Source organism: Pelodiscus sinensis, chromosome 9 (assembly GCF_052426305.1).
Source record: "Pelodiscus sinensis isolate ZL-2025 chromosome 9, ASM5242630v1, whole genome shotgun sequence".
NCBI classification, from domain to species: domain Eukaryota; kingdom Metazoa; phylum Chordata; order Testudines; family Trionychidae; genus Pelodiscus; species Pelodiscus sinensis.
In genome coordinates, this window is record NC_143060.1 from 45,723,658 (window position 1) to 45,749,922 (window position 26,265).

A 26,265-nucleotide genomic window follows, 5' to 3' on the forward strand; every position below is an offset into this window, starting at 1 on the left:
AGTGCAAGCCTAAACCTTTGTAGGGCGGCCTAGATTTGGATACACCAAAAAACACTTGGTAACTACGTCTGAGCTCATACTAGATTTTTCCCTACTGTTGCTTCCCCCACTGGCTCCCGTGTTGGGGGCGCTAGGCCAAGCAGCTGCCACAAGCACTTTGAGCTGTCCACAATCCCCATAGCAAGGGAGCCATGCTCTCTGCACAGCCCGTGCCTGCCCCGCACCCTGTGCTGTGCCGCGGGCACACGAAGAGGCCAGGGGGCTCTGTAGAGCGGGCAGGCTCTCGTGTGCGCTGGCGGGGCTGAGCGCTGCAGGGCGCTAGCGGGGACCGGGAGGCAGCGGCAGTCCGGGCAGCGCAGCCTGTTTAGTGCGTTGAGGCGCCCGCCCGCTCTCTTTCTCCCCCCTCCACTCGGCCGGCTGCGCGGCGCGCCGGGACCGCCGGGGGCGCCCGCCCGCCGGGGAAGACTGGCAGGGCGGCCGCGCGGCTGGGCAGCGGGGCCGAGCTTTGCAGCCCTGGCTGGGGCTCGGCGCGGCGCTGCCCCCTCCCCTCGGGCTGTGGAGGCGGGTTGGTTTGAAAGGCAGGCAGCAGCAGCAGCGGCGGCGGCGTAAGCGGCTCGGGCGGGCGGCAGCAGGAGGCGCCGTTGGGAGCCCCCATGCCGGCCCCGGCAGCCATGAGCGCGGCAGGCGGGCGGCGGCCGGCCGGGGCGAGGCGCTGAGGGCCCGTCCGGCGGCTTCCCCCACCCCCATGGCCTTCATGATGATGAAGAAAAAGAAGTTCAAGTTCCGCGTGGAGCTGGAGCTGGACGAGCTCTCCTCCGTGCCCTTCGTCAACGGCATCCTCTTCTGCAAGGTGCGGCTGCAGGACGGCGGCAGCTTCAGCGGGGAGTCCTCCCGGTAGGTGCCCCGGCCGGCAAGCGGTGCCTGTGCAAGCTCCCCCGTCGTGCCCCGCCCCACAGACCTGGGCAGCCGCCTTCCTCCGGCGCGGCGCCTCGCATGCAGCCCCCTCCCCGGCAGCCCTTCCTCGGGGGGAGCCTTGCGATGGAAGCGGTACCCCGCCTCCGCCCGGCGTTACCGCCTAGGGCCCCTCCGCCCGCTCCTGGGCCGGGCTCTGCTGCTGCTGTGGCTCCCGCGCGCGCGTCGGGATAATAACTGTGCACTGGCAACGCAGGTAACACCGACACCCCTGTCAGAGGCGCTTGCTGTTGCTTCCTTCCAGGCTTCTGAACTGGCCAGCACGTAGGAGCAGGCACTTGAGCCCTTCCTTGAATCTTTGGTGCATAGGTGACTGGTGCTTGGGGGGTGTGTGTGCAGGGATGGCTACCCACAGCAACAGGGGGATGAGGGGCCATCCCAGTTAGCAATTACAATGGGGGGGCACAAGGGGCGGAGCACGAGTGCTACCACGAGTCACCTATGTCGTGATTTGCTAGAGCCCTGTGTGGATATAAAATTTAGCAATCATGGTCTGCATATCTGCAGATTTGAAGGGCTCCTAGGGATGACTGTACGTTTAGACTGGGTTCTTCTGGACGTACTCAGTGGCAATGTGCTAAACTTAAGCATGCCAGGGGCTACTTTCCTTGCACAAAGGTGAGGACAGTGATTTATCTTTGGAGCTTCATCATTGTGGACTTGCTCTTAAATTATTCACTGCTTATGATTAGATTGTGCATTCTGAAATGGGTATTAATGGATCACTGCAGATAGATTAGATGACTCAGAAGTGAGGTGTCCATCTCAAGCTTTTTTTTTTTAAACGTTTCTTGCAAGTTTTGATGGCATTTAGCAATGGACTTTAGGGCATCTCATATCTTCTCATGTAGACATGGCATTTAGTGTGATGTTACAGCTTGGAAGAAGCTAGAAAAAGTTGTGTATAGGCTTCAGCTAGGCAGGTAGTTCAGTGACTAACTATACATGTTTTCCTAAAAGTTTATTTCTTCAGTTAGAAAATAATAGTGTGCAATTTTCAGCAGTTACACATTTACACGTGTGTGTGTGTGGGGAGGGAAGTGGCTCCTGGGAAGCCACCTGAATCCCCACCCACTGCTGCCTCTGATACAATAATGGCCATACTGGATCAGACCAAAGGTCCATCTAGCCCAGTATCCTGTCTGCTGACAGTGGCCAATGCCAGATGCCCCAGTGGGAGTGAACACAACAGGTAATCATCACGCGATCCCTCTCCTGTCATCCATTTCCAGAAAAACAGAGGATGGGGACATCATTCCTACCCATCCTAGCTAATAGACATTGATGGACCTAACCTCCATGCAGTTAGCAGTGTGGGGGTGGGGTAGGTAGCTTCTGAGGAGCCAGTGCTCGCAGGGAACCTGCTTAAAAGTTGGTTCCCCCCTAAGCTCTGGTTCCTGCCTGCTCTACACATTCACTGTCTCTTTAAGAAACAGTCTGCTCTAAAGCATGTACTCTTCAGTAACGCAAAGTTATATTGACTTTCAAAACTCAAGGGAATGTACACTCACAACAGTTCCCTACCTCCGCCCCGTGCCATCTTCTGTATCTATCAACATTAATGTTAATGTAATGAGTCGGCATGTAAGCAAGCAACTAGTCGACTATCCCATAGGCAAATGCTTATGGGATAGTTGACTAGTCACTTCCCCTCCCTTGCTGACTCTTATCAGAAAGAGATAGTTGACTAGTCGCTTCCCCTCCCTTGCTGACTCTTATCAGAAAGAGGCAGCAAGAGGGACTGGGGGGGGGGGAGCAGGATCCGGTGCTGAGGGAAGCCAGCTTAAAAGCTGGTTCCTCCCAGCACCATCTCTATAGGGAGAAGGGGCAGGGGCGCAGCAGGGAACTGGCAGCACTTCCACCTTTGAAATGTAGTGAGAGAAGAACTTCTGCTACATTTCAAAATCAGCAGCGCTGCGGGGTGCCTGGGTGAGCTGGGGACTCAGTCCCCCACTGGCCCCACGCTCCCGGTGGTGCTTTGCTTTTGAAATGTAAAGAGCCTTCCTGAGGCTCTTTTACATTTCCAAAGCAGGGAGCACGGGACCCACAGGGAACTGCTTGAGTCCCCTGCTGTCCGTGCTCCTCGCAGCGCTTCCGCCTTTAAAATGAAGTAAGAACTGGCAGGGCTCTTGGTACATTTCAAAAGCGGAGGCACTCTTATTGACTAATTGAATAGTCGATGCAAATTACATTGACTATTTGATTAGTTGATTAATCTAAATTTAACATCCTTAGTAATAAGTCTATGGAAGTCTGCGTGCAGAAATATTGTAGACAGTTGAGAAAATAAGTGCATGATGTAAAGAGGTTGTGTACTCTTTATTCCCCTTCAGACTTTTTTTAAAGTAAATTCTGACTGGAATTTTCTTACCAGTGAAAGATGTGCATCTATCTGTCTGTCTGACCATGAGTCAGTCTGTTCAAGAACTCCTAAATGGTAAGAGCTAGGAACACCAAATTCAGTATGCATCTTCCTTTTATCCTAACTTAAAGCAAGGTCAGGATTTGGTTCTGCCAAGAAAATGAGAAGTGCCAGGAATGGGACTGTTTTCCATAACATGAAAAGGGGGGGCAAAGAAAGGAGGGATTTGATACTGAAAGTGGGTAGTGGGGGGCAGCAAGCACAGGGAAGAGCTATATTGCAGCTTGAACACTTGAGGTGGCAGCAGAGGGGGTGCCGTGCCACCACACCACCAAGAGAGTGGCCGGCAGGGCTGGGGCTCTCCATCTTGCCTGCCACCAGACTGGGTAAGTAATCCTGCTTCCCCAAATCCTCCACCCTCCCTTTTGGTCATAGGGCCAGGAGGGGGAAGGCCCCTGCTGGCTGGGAGGTGTGGGGGAGAGAGAGAGCCCCTGCCAGCTTGGGGGGGGGGGGGAAGTGACACAGAAAGCACCACTGAATGGGACCTTCCCCCCATCCTGAGCCTCTCCTTACTCCCCAACCCTCACACCCCACATTGCCAGCTCTCCGCCTTTAACCCCTTCTCAACCTCCCACTCTGACTTTTGCATCTCCCACCCCACCAGCCTCTTGCCCTGAAGGACCCAGGCAAATGCTAGGTAAGTCTTCTAGTAACGTAATATGACTAAAAAAGGACAGTTTACCCATTCTATGTTAAAGTATGGAAATAAAAATAATCATGTTCTTACAACTCAGTTTATATAACACATGGTTGTAGTCAGCAGTAGGGATGTAAAAAGCAGATAATTGTGTAATCGCTGAAATTCTAAGTGGTTACACGCACCTGTAATAGAGGGCGGCAGCCAGCTCCTTGGTAGCCGGTGTGTATCTGAAGCTGACTGCACACATTGCTGTACCTCTCCCAGGATGCACTGGCTTCTGCCTGCAGTCCCGCTCCTGCTCCTGCACCTGCTTCTGGGGAGCTGGCTGCTGCCCCCCACTCTGCCGCCTTTGTATCAGAGTAAAAAAAAAAAAAAAGTAGTGTGGGGTGGAAGCCAACTCACCAGAAGTGGGGCGAGAGCCTGCATATAACCAATAAGTCCAGGTTTATTGGTTAATCGTTTAAATGATTATACTTTTACAGCCTAGTCAGCAGTATCCATTAAAAATTTGATTTTAGGCATCCTGTACTGTACTCTTCTTCTATTTGATACTATACTGCTTTTTTCACTTTTTTTATGTATTTGAGAATCACAGTAAAAATATTTAACACAAAAGTATCCATAGAAATATAGCATCTTATTTCTTGTATGTGTCTGAGCCATGCACTTAACAGGAATAATTCCACTGTCAAACTGCAGAGCAAATGCAGCTGTGCAAAGACAGCTGGATTCCTTTTTGCCTCATAGGTCAGCAGCAGAACTATCAGCTCAGTTTTGATGGCAGAATATTTATTTGTGGATGATGGTAGGAGACAGAATGTAACTTGATTTTTATCTTTCCAGATATCAGGAGGAAGTTGCATGGTTGGCAATTATAAACTGTTCTATTCTGGCTTGTCAACTTGTTTAATAAATTCTAGAGAGAAAATAAATATCCAAAACCAATATAATATCAGTCCACTTCATGAATTACACCTTTGCTTTAATGTCATTCGGCAATTATTCATTGTGGCAATTTTTTCAAGGCTGGACAGCTAGAAATCAGTATAAAAATTCTATTGTTATTCAGTGCTTGTTATTAAATTACCCTATATAGGTGTCAAACCTACTGAATTATCTGTTTTGATTTTGTGCATAGAAGTGTCTCATTAGGATAATGTTGAGAATTCCAGCAACCTCAGGGCAGAAAGCAAGGCACAAACCCAGTCTGTTTGTGAGTTTTATATTTAGGCCTTGTCTACACTGGCACATTTTGTTGCCAAAAAATGCCTTTTGGTGACAAAACAGTGAGAGCATTTACACTAGGGATGTTAAAATGCGATTAATTACATAAGCATGCAACTGCTGAAAATTTCAGCAGTTACAAGTGGGGGGGGGGGAGAGCTGCTCCCCGAGCACTGTGTGCATGCAGGAAACCGGCTTTTAAATACCTGAAGTATCTGACAGCTGAGTGATCTGCTCCATTTGGGAAACAGCAAATCAATCGAATGCTCCCTGCTAGAAACACAGTGGCAGGGAGACTGCTGGTGTAGGGGGAGGGTTGGAGAGATTGCTGTGCTGCTTTGGCATTCCTCAGCATGGAGAACTCACAGAGCCACTCACCATGCCACTCCCAGCAGCTGAGAATGCTGTAAGAGAACTCAGAGGGAATCCCAAGAAGTGCAGGGATCAGCTCTGCCTTCTTACAAAACTGCACCGGGGGATGCTTACCCACATCGCTTTTCTCTGTCGACTAGCAAACTGGCCATGAAACATTGATAATGGGAGGCAGAAAAACCAGTTTGACTGTTTTCACTTTTGCATGTTGACAGCGCTTTGTGTCAGATCTTCCCAGTGTAGACATAGTGTTAGATTTCACTAAAGCAGTAACAAGTGTAAATCCTCAGGCACTCTACAGCCTTAACATGGAGTCAAAGACAGTCAGTTCCCTTAGGCATTCCAGTCTATCTTGCCACCCTGGCAAGTTTGTTGGTGATAGATGTAATTTCTGGTGTAAAGTGGCCATGTTCAGGTTACTCCCAGTTAGGAATGTAAGAATGTACCTCTTGAAATGGGTAACCCAGTTTATCAGTTACCCAAATGGTTACATGTGGCTCCAAGTCCAGCTCCAGGTGTGCACCAGCTGCCCCTGTATCAGTCGCAGCATCATGGGGCAGCAACCAGCTTTCTGGGAGCAGAGTGGCAGTCATATACCAGCTCCTGAGAAGCCAGCTGCAACCCCACACTGCTGCTGCTGATGCAAGGCAGTACCACATCTGGAGCTGGCTTAAAAGCTGATGCATGGGACAGCAGCCAGGGAACAGGCTGCTGTGCCATGTGTAACTTCTGAAATTTTCAGTAATTACATGGTTAACCAATTTTAATGCATTTTAACATCCCTACTCCCAGTCCCTTAGAAAAGGTCACTCACACCAGGTCAGTTGTACTCAGATCTCAAATCAAAGAGAAGGCTTGTAGCCAATCCTGTAATAAATTAACTAAAGATTTATTAACTGAGAAAAGAAATGTAATAATTATTTATGACGTTAAAACAGGAAATGTACAAGTACAAATAAGATAACGTTTAAGATTTATATAAGCTTCTGTCATAAGCAGTTTTGTACACTCATTAGGGCTGACTCATGCAGCATGGGAATTGCTTGCTTATGTTCAGAAATCTTTGCCAAGAAAGAACTAGGTAAATTCATCGAGGTTAGGTCCATCAATGGCTGTTAGCCAGGATGGGTAGGAATGATGTCCCTAGCCTCTGTCAGAGGCTGGGAATGGGTGACAGGAGAGGGATTAAATTGATGATTCCCTGTTTTTTTCACCCCCTCCGGGACATCTGACATTGGCCACTGTTGGAAGACAGGATACTGGACTAGATGGACCTTTGGTCTAACCCAGTATGGTTGTTCTTATGTTGTCCCTCAGGCTATATCTACACTGCAGTGCTATTTTGGGATACCAGAGGTATCCCAAAATAGCTATTTCACATTTTTTGAGCACGCCCGTTATTTCAAAATATAACAGGCTCACTACAGTATTCCAATGTCCCTGTAAACCACATTCCATGAGGTGTAAGGGACGTTTTGGAATAGCGATTTATTTTGAAATTAGTGTTGTGTAACTATTTCAAAATAACATCAAAATAAGATACTCAATTTGCGTAGCTCAAATTGCGTATCTTATTTTGACCTGCAGTGCCATGTCGATGTATGCTATCTGGATGCTGAGCGTGCAAGACCTCAATTCCTACTGTTCAGGGATTTGTATTCCCTCTTCTGTATGGGCAGTTCTGCATATAACCTCTTCAGGGGATGAAGCATGTGACAAAAACTTGGTTCTACAGCAGCTCAGTAACCCATCCTGATGATCAGGAGATAAGATCACCTGTTGGAATCCGATATTTTGAATTAGGTGAAGTGTGTGTGTTTTGTAATTGCCCACCACCACCATCTGTTTGAGGTTCAGAACAAACATTTCAGTTTTAGAGCACACAGAGATACAGTAATTCCTCATTTAATGTGTGCCCACTTAACACGTTTTCGTGATAGCACAATTTTTTTTTTAGGGAACTTTTTTGAATTACACGACCATCCCCAGAATAACACGATTTCCCCAGCCGGTCCGTTGCTAGTGGCTGCGCGGGGCTTCCCCTGCCTCCCTGCAAAGCGGTGGAGGGTTTGCCTCTTGCCGCACCATTCCACGGCAGACCCGTCACAGGGGCATACTCCCAAACCAGTCCTCATCCCTTCTTTTCCCCTTCCCTTCCCCAGAGCCAAACACCTCCCCTCCGTGCTGTAACCCAGTCGCCCTTTCTCCCACAGCCTTATGTTCCGCTCCCAACAGACACCACCGCTTGAAATGCAACCCCCACCTTTTCCATTATTTTCAATGGGAAAATTGACCCTGCATAACACGTTTTCACTTAACACGATCATTTTCTGAAACTTATCTATAGTGTTAAATGAGGAATTACTGTATTACCTAACAGCACAGATACAGATATTGTAGGTAGGATTAATACATGCAGTCTCTATAAAATTTAAACACAGCTTTTTTAAGTGTTCAGTCAATGTCTGGCAACACACAATTGCTCACGGGAAACTTATGGGAGTTAAGTGCTGTTCCCAGTGACTGCGAGGAGGACACTTAACTACCATTTGTGTCTTTGGAAATCTTCCCTTTTAAGAAGAGTTTTACTCAGAACTACTAAAACAGTTTTATAAATGCCTTGCACTTCGTTCCCAATACTTATTCTTCAAATACAAGATAACAAAAAAAAAGCCAAATATACATCAACATCAGTTTCTTACAATAGCATGAGATGTAGACAAAATGTGACTAAAATACTACGTACATGCTATGAGCCAAATGGATCCAGCTACTCTTACGTCCACAAACTGTATTGCTAAATTGTATTGTGTGTGTTTGAAGTCCTGACGCTATGTCAATAATAATAAAACAATGTCAGTAGTCTCAGTGAGCAACAGGGGATAACAGACATGTCAGGTAAAAGATCAGACTGTTGGAAATATTTATTCTTCAGCACTTTCATATCTTCCTTGTACAATATGTACGTTAGTGAAGACAAAAGGCTTGTTTACACTGTTTCATAAGTCGATAAATTCAGTCCCATCAACAATGTAAATTACATCAACTTAACACAGTGTCTGCAATGTGTTATGTTGACACAAGATGCTCTCCTGCCGATATAGCTTATGCTTCTTGTTGAGGTGGAGCAATTACGTGATCAGGAAAGCATTCTCCCAGCAACATAGTGCATCTTCACCAGATGCGCTACATTGATGGAGCTGTGCCAGCGTAGCACGATAGTGAAAACAAGCCCTTAGTCCTTGCTATTGGCATTTCACAATCTAAGCCAAAGATGCTTATTTAGTTGAAGTGCCTGGAGGTTCTAGGACCAGAAAAAACGTGCCTTGTACAATAAACAGGACTATGTAGCACTTTAAAGACTAACAAGATGGTTTATTAGGTGATGAGCTTTCTTGGGCCAGACCCACTTCCTCAGATCAAATAGTGGAAGAAAACTGTCACAACCATATATACCAAAGGATACAATTTAAAAAAAAAAGTGAACTCATATGAAAAGGACAAATCAAATTTCAGAACAGAAGGGGGATGAGTGGGGGAGGTAAATGTCTGTGAACTAATGATATCAGAGGTGATAATTGGGGAAGCTATCTTTGTAATGGGTAAGATAATTAATGTATTTGTTTAAACTTAGGCGTAAAGTGTCGAATTTAAGCATGAATGTCAGTTCAGAGGATTCTCTTTCAAGTGTGGTCTTAAAAGGTCTTTGAAGCAGAATGCAGGTAATCAAGTCATTGAGACAATGTCCTTTCTGGTTGAAATGGCAAGAAACTGTTTTTTCTTTGTGATCCTGTCTAATATCTGTTTTGTGGGCATTGATTCTTTGGCGAAGTGTCTGAGACATTTGTCCAATGTACATAGCAGACGGACACTTTCGGCACATGATAGCATAAATTATATTTCTGGATGAGCAGGAATATGTGTTCTTGATCTTATAACTCACTTGGTTAGGTCCAATAATGGTATCAGCAGAGTGAATATGTGGACAAAGCTGGCAACGGGGTTTGTTGCAAGGAAAGGAACCAGGGTTGGTATTAATGTGGTATGTCCTGTGGTTGTTGGTAAGAATCATCTTGAGGTTAGGTGGTTGTCTATAGGAGACTATGGGTCTGTCTCCCAGAGCTTCTTGGAGTTTAGTATCCTGTTCCAGTATAGGCTGTAGTGTATTGATAATGTGTTGGACAGGTTTAAGTTGGGGGCTGTAGGTGATGACAAGTGGTGTTCTATTGTTGGTTTTCCAAAGTGGGCGATCAGGAAATAGCATTTCAACCGCAAGCAGAAAGTTTTAAAAGTGGCCCATGGCAGTGGAATTTACAGTTGTGACCAGAGCAGTCACTGTAGTAGGAAATGGGGCATTGTAGAACAACTGCTCAAGAACTATTAGGGTTGACACGGGTCATGCAATGTTTGCACTGTGTATTGTAATGTGGCACTGAGGTTTGCCAGAGACAAATCTAAGTAAGTGTGTGTGTGTAGACATAGGCCTGGTTAAAAGTTAAGTCACCTTGTGTTGACCTAAGTGGCTTTCATTCAGCTGATGAAAGGTCTGTCTTCTGCAGAAGCCCAAAACTCAACAATGAAAAAATATCCCTGCTCTGCATCAGACATACAGCTCTTCTCTAGGCCAGTGTTCTATTTACAGTTAGTCCTACATTTGAGAATTACTACAACCTGTGTGTCCTTTTTAAAGCAAATCACCTAGTATACTATAGTTTTACATACAGGAAGGAATCATAATTTATGCCTTGCTAATTTGCAAATAAACTGGTGCAAAGTTTTATACTGATTTGTTAATTTGCATTATTCTTAGCTTATTCCTAGTGCTAGTGTTCATCCTTTAACTTTGTAACATTAGTTACAGAAATGTTTGATTTGTCAAGCACTACAACTCCTGGAATGAGTTTCACAGGAAACTGACTCATAACGGAAGGCTTTCACTGTTGTGTCCATTATCATCACCATTATAGTTGCCAAGTAGTCATCTGAGTTTATATCTATGGTAACCAATCAAAATTGTGGGGGAAGCTTTGCATACGAAATAGGAAATCTCAGAAATTACAATATGATTCTTAAAAGTTTGAGTTTAAATAGTTTAGTCACGTGTTTGTTTGTATACTGATAACTTGTCTGCTGAAAAAATCACAAATATCAAAACATGAGCTATACAAATTTTCTTTTGGGTGCTCAGTATAACTAAAATTTTTGTGTGGAACCCTTGGACTAAGTACCATTCAAGTCAAATTGGTTTTTTTAGCTATATATGCTAGGTCTGTGATGTCCAATCAGTTCTGAAGCAGTAGCCAAATAGCCACATGTGGTTAATGGCTAGTGTGGTGGACACCATGGTGCTAGGATATGTTTTTTGTTGTTTCAATTACCTTGTTATTGGAATGAAATGGAATATTAGTGGTTCTTTGTAAATGCATAGATGTAACTATTCATCTGACAGAAATACATGGTGCTTTTTGGAAACCCCATCTGATGGGAATCCACGTTTTTGTATAGTCTTTAAACTTTGTAAAATCATCAACTTAATGATACATATGTGCATTTTCCACATTTTCAAATATATTGATTATGACCGAGAACACACAATATACAGTGTTCACAATTTGAATTGTAAAAAGATAAGAGTATTTTTCACGTCATCTAATATAAGTGCTGTAGTGCAATCTCTTTATCGTGAAAGTGCAACTTACAAATGTAAAATTAGTTTTTGTTTAAGTCAAGGTCTGCAAAAAAAATGTAAAACTTTAGAGCCTACAAGTCCACTCAGTTCTTCTACTTGTTCTTCTTCTTTTTCTTGGCTAAGGCAAACAAGTTTGTTTACATTTATGGGAGTTGCTGCTTCCCAATTTTTATTTACCATGTCACTTGAAAATGAGAACAGGTACTGTTATAGCCAGTGTTGCAAGGTATTTATGTGCCAGATAAATTAAACATTTGTATGTACCTTCGAGCTTGGACCTGTAGATCTTTTTTTAAAGTGAAAATATTTATAATTTAGCCCAGTAGCTGGGAGAAGAAGTCTGCACACAACAGCAGATTGCTATTCTCCCAGATCTTGGCAACCAATGTGATAGAGGACTTTTCATGATGAATACGTGACAGTGCTATGTTGCTAAGCCATGGCAAATGAGGTGCCCATAAATTTCCAGTAATAATACATATAACTTTGTTAAGCTCTATGTTCACTAGCCACATGTGGGACCAGCAACACCTGACAAGGGCACAGTACTCTGCTGTTGAATAGTAAAGGACAAGGACTGATGATGTAAGCATCTGCGGCTTGCACTCCCAATTGAACTAGCCAATTTTCTGAGCAGGTTGTTCTGAGTGATGACTTTGGCTAATATCTTCTATGGTGCAAATCTGATCACTGAAATACATTAATTTACTGCTCAGTCCAACATCTAAGGGGGTATACTTTGTCATTTTTTAAGATAATTTGATTTTTATTAATTTAGGAAACTGTATATAGTACATGTTGAATCTTCTAGTCTGGCACCCTCAGAACCTAACCAGTGCTGAACCAGGGAATTTGTCAGACCACAGGAGGTCAATGTTGTCTAGCAACATTACCAACACTCACACTGCTTACTGGGCACTTAGAAGACATTTAGGGATAAATTAGAGATAAATGGTAGCACAGAACCATGAGAACCAGGACGGGTGGCTGTAAACAAACTTTATAGGACTGCAGGAAACTTGGCCACACCCATTATAAGTGGACATGCAGCTAACTAAAATCATGCTAGACCACGGATGATTCAGGACTAGAGAGGTTCAACCTAGTTGGCTGAACACTTAAAAAAGCTGTATAGCAGCAGTACGTTAGGAATGGTAAGAACTAACTCACGCATGCAAACACAATAATAATTAGATTTTATTAAACTAAATCTTAAGTGTTAAATAAATGTTTCACATTTGCAGTTGCAACTGTTTCCAGAGTTTTCAGCTGATGTCTGTCCTTACAATTTGAAAAAAAGGAGTTTATTAACTCTAACAGAGAAGTCCTCAGAAAACTAAGTGTATGGCGTCTAGGGATACCAGGTAGACCCCCTCCCCCCCCCCAAAAAAAACCAGACACACTTGAGTGTGGGCGGGGGGGGAGGGATCAGCTGGGAGGGGAGCGGGGCTGGGCAGGAGGCAGGCTGGCGGGGGGTGGTGGTATTGGGGGCCGCGGGGCTGGCTGGGTGGAAGGGGGGGCGGGAAGCAGAGCTGGGGGGGCTGGATGGCAGGAGGGGGGGCAGAGGAAGGGGGGCGGGAAGCAGAGCTAGCGGGGGGAGGGGAGGTGCAACCACTGGCTGGCACTCCCTCTAGTTGCTAGTAGAAGCTGGGCGGGGGCGGGGGGAGTGGCTGAGAGCCACTTCCCCGGCCTGGCTTCTGCAGGCAACCAAAGGCTCCCAGCTGGGAGGCAGGCCATGATTGGCGCTGGGAGCCTCTGCTTGCTGGGTTGGGGAGGTGGCTGGGCGCAAATACTGGACTGTCTGGTAGAAAACCGGACACCTGGCAACCCTAATGGCGTCCTTAAAACTTCTACAACTAACTCTTATCTTCCCCACTCCTGCTGTCTTTTTGATGCAGATCTGATTCCAATGTCTCAAAAAAGCTAAGACTGATTGTGCTTACAATGCTTTTATTTTTGAAGTAAGCCCCACTGAAAACAAGTGTAGGATGGAGTTTCTTTGGGAAAGCTGAGTTATGCTAAAGTAAAATGGGGAATATACTTATGGCAGCACAACTTCACAGTTGATTAATCAGCCCCACCTGGTCAGAGGCTCAAGGCTCCTACAGGGAACTGACTGACAGGGTGGGGCTGATTAATCACCTGTGAAGCTGTGCTGCCCCCACAACTTACAGGAAACAGTGCTTATTGCATCACCATTATGGTCTATGACAATGATGTTCCAAAATAAAAGGCATGTATTATGGAATATAAAATAAAAAAATGATAGTGGCAAATGGCAACTCTTTATTTCTCTTTCTGCAGTTTTCTATACTGTATACTTGGGTGATAGATTCTACACCTAGTTAACTAATTAAATAGAACATAAAGATTAGCTAAGATAAAATAAATATCTAGCAATATCCAACATCATAGCTTCAAACACATTCTCTTCCAATAAGCAGTTTTCCTTCTGATGTTTCATTCTTGCAGGTAGGCCCTGCATCAACTTCTTGCACTTCTTACACTTGCTACATTTTTCTTTTTACCCAGAAAACAGATTTTTTCAAAATATTCCCAGATAGGGTCTTTTTTACACCCAGAAGCCGTGACAGATTTTCTGCGACAGAAGGAAGCTGTGTGTGCTGAATAAAACTTCCCTTTTTCTTTCCAGTCAATCCAATGTTCTTTGCTGTGCTGCTTCAGTCCTTTCCTGTGTCTTATGTCTCTATCTTTAGGCAATGTCTTAACTAACTCTGCAGTGCTTGGCCCAAGTCTGCTACCACATAAGCACAGAACAAAAATAATCCTCTCCAAACTGTGTCTGTTTTTGCTCATTAGTCTGCTGAGAAACAGAATTTGAAGATCCAGAATTTTAAGAAGCAAGAGCTGGCTGTTAGGCTGGACAGAGTAGTGTCATTATGTCATTTTTATGAGACTGTAAGACTGTCTAAACTACATCCCTTTTTCGATAAAGGGATGCAAATTAGGCACATCGATATTGCAAATGAAGCCGGGATTTAAATATCCCGGAAAGGCTTTTTAGCGGGGGGAGGGGGGGGGTTCAAAAGATCCTGTACTCCTCATTTTACTTCTCACCTAACAGTAATTAGTCCAGTCATCTTTCTTCTTTGTGTCAAGTCTGTATATCTTTGCATAGCTGAGATACAGATTCTCCTTTCTATGACAATGAACCTGGTTGTCAATTTTTTTCCATCCAACATGTTGCATTATGCCTATCACAAGAGCTGTACTATGTACAGGAAATACTGAACATGGTTGGACTATTTTTTTTTTAAATGGAAAAAAAAGAAGTTGTTTAATTTTTAGTTACATACAGACAGTTCAGCAAAGTTTGATAAGTGATTGGGCAGAAGTGGCAGAACATGAATGTTTACTCCTATTTGTCCAGTTGTCTCTTGTGATCTTAATTGCATATGTAATTTTTAAATGTTTGTTATAATTGCTCTCTGTTCCCTTCCTGTCCCTTTTTGCAGGGAGGTGGTGCAGGCAAATTCTGTTCATTGGAAGAAGAAGTTTTTATTTATGTGTAAAATGAGTGCCAGTGTCACTACTGGGATTCTGGATCCTTGCATCTGCAGAGTATCTGTACGGAAGGTAAAAACAGCATTTTTCCTCATCTAGTTCATAGTTTTATCTTCCAGAGTAGGTTTTTTTTTTTTATTTGCTACTGTTCTCTGTATCTTTATAGTTCTAGCAGACATAATAAAATTAATTGACTGTAGTTATAATACTCATTATTAAATATAATTTTGTCATGTGACCATTGCTTATTTAACTCTAATTCACACATTGTAATTTGAGGGGAGCTGTAACAATGAACATCACTTATGCTAGCTAAATGGCAGAATTGCCAGCTATGATTAATTTCAAAATTAGTTGTGACCTAAGAACCATCTCCAGTGTGCCACATCCTGAGGAATCTCGTTAAGTGATTTTTCTGGCTGACAAATTGAGCAGCATAAGTATGTTGCTACTTTGATTAATGCTTTTTCAAGTATGGTGTTAATATATGAAGCAGAAAGCATTGTATGATTTCAAAAGGAAAAATCATAGTTCTTTATAGATGTACGGTGTTTTCAGAGGTAGCCGTGTTAGTCTGTTTCAGGAAAAACAAGGAGTCCAGTGGCACTTTAAAGACTAACAAATTTATTAGAGTATCAAACAAGGAAACTTTCTTTTCATAATTTATGTTGAAACACAACCAAGATAGGTCAGTGCGCATGCAATTTCAGTATTGTTTCAGAAGGATAAACCTCTCACATTATAAAAACTTCCTTCAATTATATTAAGGTACTAAGTATAGTAGAAATTTTTAAGAGCCTGCAGATTGAATATGTCCAGTTGGTCCTCTGTTAATTGTAACAAGGGGACCGCATCTCTCTACTCTGCCACAAACAGATTTTTCTGTATTGCTAGGGGACTTCAGAGGCTTTTGAAAAGATAATAAGGAAGCATTAATGTCTTCACTTCAACACAAGAACTTAAGGATGAGTAGCGTAAATATATTTAAACTACTTGTTCTTTGATCCAGTAATGGCTGGCTTCACTTTATTTCTGGGAAAAGCCCAACTCTTCCTGGTCAGTGACTGATGCGTGCATAGGAGTTCAGCGCAAGAAGCAACAAGCTTAGGGCATGTTTACACTGGACCTGGGAACTCGTCCAGCCAGAGTAGACAAACTTGTATTAGCAGGGCTCAAGGTACTGCACTAAAAATAGCTGTGTGGACATTGTGGCTCCACTAAAGTTTTAGACTAGTTTCTTGATCTCAAGTCTCATGGCTCAGATGGATTTGAGCTTGGGTGGTTAGCCTGCGTCTCTTTCAGAAGGTCCACACAGCTATTTTCAGAATGCCCGCTCAAGTCTGTCTATTTGAAAGCCGATAAACTCATTCCCAGTTGTTGTGTAGATACACCATTAGAGGCCCTGAACTCATTCCATGTACTGTCTTAATTTTGCTAGTCTCCAGAGGTGTACCTCCTGCACTCCTTACCCTAGCAGCAGAAAGAAACTGGTGCTGTGTAGCACTGAACAACACTCTCTTTCTCCTGAGAGAACTTTTGTGAAGGCAGCAGGGATGAAGCCTTTCAACTGCATGAGTTAGAAAATATATTGGAGGACTTTAGCATTTTTATTTAATTACTAGCATGTTCCTCAATATTCAGGGATAGATGTTTGACATAACTAATATTATGGCAAAACTGTGTTCAGATATCTTGTGGGTTCCTTCAAAAAGGCAACATTTTAAATGTTTAGTACTTGTTTAGTAAGTAGTATGTGTTTGTTTTTGCAGGAATTAAAAGGTGGAAAGGCATATGCAAAGGTAAATGGACATCTATTATATAAACTGACACTTCCGTCTTGCTTTGCTATATGCTTTATATATTTTAGTATAGTAGGCTAGAATATCTATAATCTTGATACCAAAATGATCTTCCATCTTATCTGTTTTGTAGACATACTGATATTTGAGAGATAGCTTGGACATATTTATTTTGTTTAGTAATCTTTACTCCACCTTTCCTGTAGTTTGCTTTTTCCCTCCCCCTCAAGAATGATGGAAGACTGTACTTCTGTATTTTTGTGTGTGTATGAGATTTTAAATATTTAGAAAGCCTTCCTAGGGCTTTTTTAGGTGAAAGCTGAAACTAAAAGAGTACAGTTGAGCAGCATTTGACACTTAATCATATTAAATGGCATCAGTTCTAATAGTATTTACAAGGCTTTGTAGATCTGTTTTTCTTTTCAACTGTAACTTCCTTTGGTCAACCCTTCTGCATGAAGCAGTCATTCTCATTCAAATGTGATTAAAGGTTAATAACAAATACTAATTATTGTGCATCCAGCAAATGTCTTTAGATTATAATGTGATTTCTAACTCATTTTCTCTTAATAGCTGGGCTTTGCAGACCTAAACCTTGCAGAGTTTGCTGGATCGGGAAATACCACTCGTCGCTATTTATTGGAAGGTTATGATACCAAAAATACCAGACAGGATAATTCCATTCTCAAAGTAATTCATATTTTTTTCCATCATACTTTTTGAGGTAAAAATGTGTTTCTGTTAACTGAGTAAGGGAAAAACAAGAAATAATATGTTGTGGCGCTGAAAACCGCAAACATTACATCCAAACATTCAACAAAGTTTAAAATATATTTGCTCTCAGTGAATATCCTCTGTCAGTAATCACTCTTACTAGAGGAAGAATGGACTTGTAAGTAATATAATGCAATGAAAATCTTAACCTTATTTTTGAGAACCAAGTGACATCCATACAAGTAACAAATTGGTGGATTATTTGTGCCAGTTTTGGAATTCTGATTAGACAGCTACATAGAAGAACCATTTTTAGGTATTACATTAATTTTAGTTTCCTATTCCAATAGGAATTGGGCATTGCAATGTAAATTCAATGTAAGAAGACAATGAAAGAATCCAGCATAGACATCGTTTATATAACTACCACTAACAGTTATACGTTGGTGTAACTGTGTTAGTTATTTTTAGTGTAGTTTTCTTTAATTAGCTTGCCTAATTCTGTAATGAATGAGCTGGTTTTAACATTCCACCATGTATTGTGATAGGAGATGGAAATGCCTTTCTACTCATTCAACCAGAGCCAAACAATTTGTGGAAATATTTGAAATCTCAAACCCCGGAGACAGATCTAGAACAACCATTTTTTTCTGATGCAATCCATTTGGACAAATAGAATTTAGGACAGATTTATGTAATCTGATTGAACTGTGCTTTTTGGGGGGCACTGGGATAGATCAGTCACACAGGTAACTATACAGTTTAGGTGTTCAGTTTCTCATTGTTTAAGACAGACCTAGGCTTCTCCAAAACATGGGACTTTATTCCAGAAAATGTTCATGAAAACTCTACTGGTGTTGACCTTTTGGTCAAATAAATCCTGATTCATCATGATTATTGACGTTTGAGATTGTTTGCCTTCACCTGTGACTTTCCCAATGATATGAAGTTTTTGTCTCTTGCCATTTAATAAGCACCTCTTCATAAATGATGAATGTGGATGGAAGAATGTGTTTTGTTGCTGGTGTATGTGCACATGGAATTCCTTGTACATCCGCATTTCTGGTCTAGTTCAGGGGTTCTCAAACTGGGGGTCATGACCCCTCGGGGGCATCACACAAAGTTATTACATGGCGGAGTGAGTTGTCAGCCTCCATCCCAAGACCCACTTCACCTACAGCATTTATAGTAGTGTTTAAAATTCAAAAAAAGCTTTTAATTTTTAAGTCCTCAGACTTAAACGCATCAACTTACGACCGTTCATATTTATGACCAACCTCCTATGCAGCCGGAACCCAAGTTATGAACGAAATCCGCACTTACGCACAGCACGGCCGTATGTAAGTGAATGTAATCCGACTTACGAACAGATCGAGTTACGACCTAGAGTTTGGTACGTAACTCGTTCGTAAGTTGGGGACCGGCTGTACAAAAGTTTGAGAACTACTGATCTGGGGGATAGATGAGTTCTCTTAGGTTACATCTAAACTACATCCCTTTTTCGATAAAGGGATGTAAATTAGACGTATTGAAATTGTAAATTAAGCTGGGATTTGAATTCTCGCACTTCATTTACGTAATGGCAGCCACGGCTCTTTTATTTTAAAGCTGCTTGGGGGGGGGGGGGCGCGGTCAAAATGGGGATTGTTCGACAGAAATGCCCCGTTTCGAAAGATCCTGTAAAACTCATTTTTTGAGGGTTACAGGATCTTTCGAAATGGGGCATTTCTGTCGAACAATCCCTGTCTTGACTGCGGGTTTTGTGGGTTGTGGGTTTTTTTTTTTTTTTTCCCTCCAAAAACCAGCTTTTCGGAAAAAAAAGCCGCTGCTGCCATAATGTAAATGAGGCACGGGAAATTAAAATCCAGGCTTCATTTACAATTTTGATACATCTAATTTACATCCCTTTATCGAAACAAGGATGTAGTTTAGATGGACTCATACAGTCCTCCTTTCTTGATTTCACCCTTACTGTTGATACTTATTTTTCTTGCATTGTCTTATGTCCCTTTGTATAGAATCTTTAGGTAGAAATGAGATAATGTAACTGATTTCAAACACTAATTTGTAGTTTTTGCTTTGTTTAAAAGACTGATATGTAAGGATTATTGCAGTTTAACTCTTCTGTACTAGTATTTTTGGACACAGTTTTCTTTACAGAAGCATGTGGCCATTGTGAGTGCATAAACTAAACACACACTAGAATTTTATTTTCAATTCAAATACAAGGTTGGTAGTTTATATAACTTATTGACACCATACAGCATCACAAACCAATTCCTTTGCTGACTAATGGTATCTTCTTTTTTAAAAAAAATGTGTTTTTTGTTTTTCTTGATTTGTAGGTATTGATCAGCATGCAGCTAATGTCCGGAGACCCATGTTTTAAAACGTAAGTTTATGAACACTCTAGGACCTGGAATTGCAATGGTAATTTAGTGGCTCAACTCTTGTTTAAAGTTGTGCATGAACACAGAAGTATAAATCTTTAATATTGTCACTTGGAATGTAAAGAAACATGAAAAATTGAAATAGTTGAATGCTGACTAACTTATAAAATTGGTAGATTGGTGTCAGTTTTGTCTGCTTTGAAATACTTCATGTTGTCTACTTGAATATTATATCAGTTTTTAAATTTGTAATGCTATAGAAATTTAAGAAAATACTTGGGGCTAATACTGTTCCCTGCACAAAGCCATAGTAAACTTGCTTGATGGAGAGGAACTGTATTGAAGTCAGTGTTTAGAAAACTTATTACTACTACTTTCAGTAACTAAAACAAATAGGATTATAAATGGTCTCTTTAGAATTCAAAAATTTGTGGTCTGATTTGGTACAAAAAAGCTTTGTAAGCAAGGACATTGTGTAAGACAGGAAAAATTGAGACTTATGCTTTCTTTGGAAAGGGAAGTCGTAGTGAGGAAAATACATAACTTTGTATAAAGCACTGTGTGTCCTTATGGAGTTTGATTTGTAGCTAAGGCAATATAATAGTTCTGCTTCATTGTATGTTTACTTCTGCAGCTAACCACATAGCAGAAAATCACGTGCTTCACTTTAGGGGAAAAATGTAGTTGTGAGTAAGATAAATATTGCCTTCTTTCATTTTTATTCCAAGTCTTGCAAGCTTGGCGGGTGGCCAGACAGTAACAGTACAACTAGGAATTTTCCCATTTCCAGAAAGCTAAAATTTGGTAAACAATTTATTTAACCTGATCAGTAGAAATGGAAACATTAGGTAGCATTGCCACCATAAATCATTTGTATAACTCTGAAGGTTCGGTTTTTTTTTTAATTATTATTTTTTAAATGTGCTTTCTCGAGACAGCTTTGATTAACATTAAAAAAATACTTTAAATATTAGATGCATCATTGTAAGATATACAGCATTACCAGAACAGTACAATACAGTATCTAACCTGCTTTTCTGGATTGTAAAGATGTACATAGCTTGTCATTTTTAAGAGACTAAAAACGCTGTCTTCAATTCTAGTTCCCAATAACTTTTTTAAATTTGTGACAAGGTTTTCTAACACTTTTGTCTTATTCCACCAGATCTGTCAGGCTTATGTTTAAATCATTCAAGTAATGTGAACTTCATTTGTACTGAGGTTTTTATTCAATCCAGGTTGTAGTTCAAATGAAATTACATCCTGTATGTAAATGCAAGGTTCTAAATATGACTTTTACTGTATATTTGAACATGGTTTTGGTAGGATTACCAGGTGGCTTCAAAAAAATACTGGACACACTTGATCTTAGATGGGGGTGACCAGCTGGTGGGAAGTGGGGCTGATCAGGGAGGAGGGTCGGGGGCAGTGGAACTGGCTGGGGGCGATCGGGAGCGACTGGCCAGCGGGAAGCGAGGCTGGTCAGGAGCAGCGGGGTTGGACGGGGGAGATCGGGAGGAGGTGGGGGGGAGAACCGGCTGGTGGGAAGCAGGGCTGGTCAGCTGGCCGGGGGAGGTCGGATGGGGACTCACTGACGAGAAGCGGGGCTGGCCGGGAGAGGTGGGGGGAGGGGACGAGAGCGGCCGGCGGGAAGCAGGAGTGGCTGGGAGGGAGTCGGGGGGAGAGGGACTGGTGGGGGGAGGGGAGCAGAGGGAGAGAATCGGCCAGTGGGGAGTGGGACTGACTCGGGCGCACGCAGATCCCAGGGCGTTGCCCATCCTGCGCACAGTCCTGGCAAAGCATGAGCGAGTCTGGCCCTGGGGATTCCCTCCTGGCCTGACTCCGCCCCGCCTCGCGTAGTTGCATTGCCTGGCTGGTAGACAAGCTCATCAGCGTGAGCATGTATACCAGACAGGCAGTTTGCAACTTCATACTGATACTCCTAATAATAATAATAAAACTTACCTAATTAGAAAATACCGGACTGTCCGGTTCATAACCGGACACCTGGCAATCCTAGGTTTTGGCACAGTAATGTTTGATTACATATCACCTCTCTCAGAATATTTGTTGTAAAAAGGTGGGAGTAACTTCAAATCAAATAGAGTTACATGTTTAAAATTATGACTCTGGAGCCAATTTAGTTATTGTCCAAAATAAAGAGCTGCTATTTCGGGATAAGCAGGAGAAACATTAATCTTTCAAAGTCCATATCAAGAAGTATATTTCCTTACTTCCCCTAATGGTTGGCTGTCGAATACTTTCTTTCAATACCCAATACAAAAATATACACTGACCTCAATTAAAAAAAGAAGGTAACTGAACTGATAAGGCATTTGGATGTCATTTACACATTTGTAACTTTAAAATAGGTGAACTAGATACTAAGATTATTTATAAATCCCCTCCTCTCTGAACTGAAATCTTAGGTGGCCAGTTTGGCTCAGCCACTATTTGCCAGGCTATGATGCATACCTTATAATTAATGAGGAAAGAGAGAGACTTATCTGTGGTTTGTAACCTATCCTTTAAATTGGCTTCCATACCTAATGACTGGAAGGTAGCTAACGTGACACCAATATTTAAAAAGGGCTCTAGAGGCGATCCTGCCAATTACAGCCCGGTAAGTTTAACTTCAGTACCGGGCAAATTAGTCGAAACAATAGTAAAGAATAAAATTGTCAGGCACATAGAAGAACATAATTTGTTGGACAAAAGTCAACATGGTTTCTGTAAAGGGAAATCATGTCTTACTAATCTATTGCAGTTCTTTGAAGGGGTTAACAAACATGCGGACAAGGGGGATCCAGTAGATATAGTATACTTAGATTTCCAGAAAGCCTCTGACAAGGTCCCTCACCAAAGGCTCTTGTGTAAATTACATTGCCATGGGATAAGAGGGAAGGTCCTTTCATGGATTGAGAACTGGTTAAAAGACAGGAAACAAAGGGTAGGTGTGACGGGGTGAGGCAACCCCGTCACCCCCCCGCTAGCGGCGGACGGGGTGGGGGAGCATAAAAGCGGCGCGGCGGACTCAGCCGCGCTGAGCGCGCAACCGCTCGGCGTTACGCCGCGGCACGGACAGATGCCTGAGGAGGGCGCCTACGTAACGAGCGCGCCGGGGGCGGCCGCTGACGGCACGGCCGCGCTGGGGCGTGGCAGTGAGGAGGGCGCCTCGGAAACGGGGCATAAAAGGGAGACCGGGGAAGACATGGGGAGGGGGCCCGGAGCAGGGAGACGGGCGACCGGAGGAGACTGGAGGGGGAGCAACCCGCGCACAGCGGAGGAACGCGGGCAGACAGGAGGGGCGAAGGAAGCGCACGCCGAGGGTGCGGCGCGGCGCGGGAGGAAGGTACAGGAGGTGCCGAACCTGACCCGTAAAGGGGGAGGGGTGGAGTGTCTTGGGCCCAGGGCGGGCTGTGGAACCCGTGAGCAGGCGAGTTTGGGGGAACATACCCCGTCTGCTTCCGCAGAGTGTGATACGCTCAGCGTTAGGGCCCTGGGTCGGGGTCCGGAGAGAGGGTGGGCCCGGACCCCCACTCCGCCCCGTGCGTATAGGGGCAAACGCATCAGTCGCCAACGGGGGCGACCCGGGACAGTAGGAATAAATGGTAAATTTTCAGAATGGAGAAGGGTAATTAGTGGTGTCCTCCAAGGGTCAGTTCTGGGACCAATCCTGTTCAACTTATTCATAAATGATCTGGAGAAAGGGGTAAGCAGTGAGGTAGTAAAGTTTGCAGATGATGATAGTAAACTGTTTAAAATAGTCAAGACAGAAGCAGACTGTGAAGAACTTTAAAAAGATCTCACCAAACTGAGTGATTGGGCAGCAAAATGACAAATGAAATTTAATGTGGATAAGTGTAAAGTAATGCACGTTGGAAAAAATAACCCCAACTATACGTACAGTATGATGGGGGCTAATTTGGCTACAACAAATCAGGAAAGAGATCTTGGAGTTATCATGGATAGTTCTCTGAAAATTTCCACACAGTGTTCAGTGGCGGTCAAAAAGGCAAATGGGATGTCAGGAATTATTAAGAAAGGGATAGAAAATAAGACACAGAATATCTTACTACCCCTGTATAAAACTATGGTACGCCCACTTCTTGAATACTGTGTACAGATATGGTCTCCACCTCAAAAAAGATATTTTGGCTTTAGAAAGAGTTCAGAAAAGGTCAACTAAAATGATTAGGGGGGTTGGAATGGGTCCCATATGAAGAGAGGTTAAAGTGACTGGGACTTTTCAATTTAGAAAAGAGGAGACTGAGGGGGGATATGATAGAGGTATATAAAATCATGAGTGGTGTGGAGAGAGTGAATAAAGAAAAGTTATTTATTAGTTCCCATAATAGAAGAACTAGAGGACACCAAATGAAATTAATGGGTAGCAGGTTTAAAACTAATAAAAGAAATTTCTTCTTCACACAGCGCGTAGTCAACCTGTGGAACGCCTTGCCAGAGGAGGCTGTGAAGGCTAGGACTATAACAGAGATTACAGAGAAGCTAGATAATTTCATGGAGGTTAGGTCCATAAAAGGCTATTATCCAGGGGATAGAAATGGTGTCCCTGGCCTCTGTTTGTCAGAGGCTGGAGAAGGATGGCAGGAGACAAATCACTTAATCATTGATTTCGGTCCACCCCCTCTGGGGCACCTGGTACTGGCCACTGTCGGCAGACAGGCTACTGGGCTAGATGGACCTTTGGTCTGATTCAGTACGGCCATTTTTATGTTCTTATAGGCTAACTCAGTGGTCTCCAATCTTTTTACACCCAAGATCACTTTTAAAATGTCAGAACAAGCCAAGATCTACCGCCCCGTCCTTCCCCCAAGACCCACCCCTTCCCTGAAGCCCCGCCCTCTCTATTCTCCTCCTCTCCGTCACTTGCTATCCCCAGCCCTTATACACTCTACACTGCCACTTTTTTTTTTTAATTCTTCTGTAGGAAGAGGTTTTTCCAAAGTTTGGCCTGTCTAGACTGGACCAAATGTCAGAAAAACCCTTTCTTTCAGAAGCCCTCTTATTCTTCATGGAACAAGGAATACAGGGGTTACCGAAAGAGCATGTTTGCTCTTCCACTAAAAAAAGCGGAAGAACAAATGCATCCCTGGATGCTATAATCCTGGAAAAACTCCTGCAGTCTAGCCATACCCTCACTGGGTTGAGAGAGGATTTGTGGGCTCTGGAGTGGGGAGCGGTGAGAGGTGCAAGCTTGTGCAAGCTTTGGGAGGAAATTTGGATGCAGGAGGAGGTGGAGAAGTGGACACTGGCTCGGGGAGGGGGTTCTAGGCTGGGGAGTGTTGGGATCAGATGGAGGGTTGGGGTACTAAGCAAGCCACAGGTTTGTGGATGTTAGGGTGCAGGAATTTGGGTTGGGGTATGTGAGGGGCTATGGGCGGGGGGGTCCAGTGTATGATAGGTTTAGATCTAGGGTCTTGGGTGGGGGGTGCAGGAGTGTTGTGATGCTGCAGTCAGATGGGGGCTTGGCCCCAATTGGGGGTTTGTTGGCCAGGCTTCATTTTTAAATAAAATACTATGTCAAACACAAAAAGTTTCTGCATTGTCTTTATTTATGAGAAGAGCAGGGAACCTGTTTTGAGTCAGGGGTCACTGACCCACAGAAAAGTTAGTTGGGGGCCACACAAGTGAGACGCAAAAAAAAACTCCTCCAAAACCCCCCCAAGCCTCACTAATGTGGGCTTAACTGTGCTGGTGGAAGCAGGGGACATGGTACTGGTGAAGGGTGCTAGTGGGTGCTGGGGTGGGGACAGGGTGCCAGTGGGACTAGGGGACAGGGAGTCCTCTGCACTCGCCTCCTCCCCCCACACACCTCCTCCCCCCACAGAGGAGGGAACTCGTGGTGCGGGCCTCCTCTGGGGACTGCCCGCACGCCCCACAAGTTCCCAGCACACCACAGACATGGGGGAGGGGAGCAGCCAGCGCACTTCCGGAACCCCTGGAAGTGGCACGCAGCTGCAGGACTTCTATCCACCCTGCAGGAAGCCGACACTAACTCCATTGTCATGATCAATGGGTTGGTGACCATGGGTCGAACTAAAGTAGTTAAAAATGGGGTGAAAGTTCTGTGTTATGAGATGTTTCTATTAACAGTATGAGCACCCTCTCAATAGATTATGTAGACTTCTTCAGTTTATATTGTTGGCTACTGTTCTTTTAGTCTGTTCAAACAATATCCAAGAAGACAAGATACAAAAACCTTAGATGATACTCACAGATGTAAAAACTAGTCTAGTATAAAGAGGAAAATAATAGTAATCTGAAAAAATTGCTGTCTTCCCTCTTATTCTGTCAGATGTCTTCTTTTTTTGAAGACTTCTAATTTTTTTTTCCTACATTGTGAGCCTTACTCTTGATCAAAGTTCAGTCCCCTTGTGAATAAAATATAGTGGGTAGTGAACCATTACACTGCTGTCTTCAGAGGCTAGTATGTAAGAACTAATTATTCACCTGTTTAATACATTAAGTGCTATATGAATTTCAGGGATTACTCT

At 43.3% G+C, this 26,265-nt stretch overlaps 1 protein-coding gene across 2 annotated transcripts in view; it reads left to right on the forward strand.

The window, feature by feature from the left end:
- The first annotated feature begins 245 nt into the window (after nucleotides 1-245).
- The window catches only part of EEIG2 (EEIG family member 2), a 43,208-nt gene continuing 17,188 nt past the window's right edge, over nucleotides 246-26,265 (forward strand). The window contains exons 1-5 of one of the 2 annotated variants that reach the window (XM_075936647.2): nucleotides 246-894; nucleotides 14,796-14,916; nucleotides 16,614-16,643; nucleotides 17,217-17,333; nucleotides 19,703-19,749. In XM_075936647.2, the coding sequence (XP_075792762.1) occupies nucleotides 746-894; nucleotides 14,796-14,916; nucleotides 16,614-16,643; nucleotides 17,217-17,333; nucleotides 19,703-19,749 (464 nt within the window). In that variant the 5' untranslated portion in view covers nucleotides 246-745. The remainder of the gene's footprint in view (nucleotides 895-14,795; nucleotides 14,917-16,613; nucleotides 16,644-17,216; nucleotides 17,334-19,702; nucleotides 19,750-26,265) is intronic. The other variant, XM_075936648.2, reaches the window with a different exon arrangement.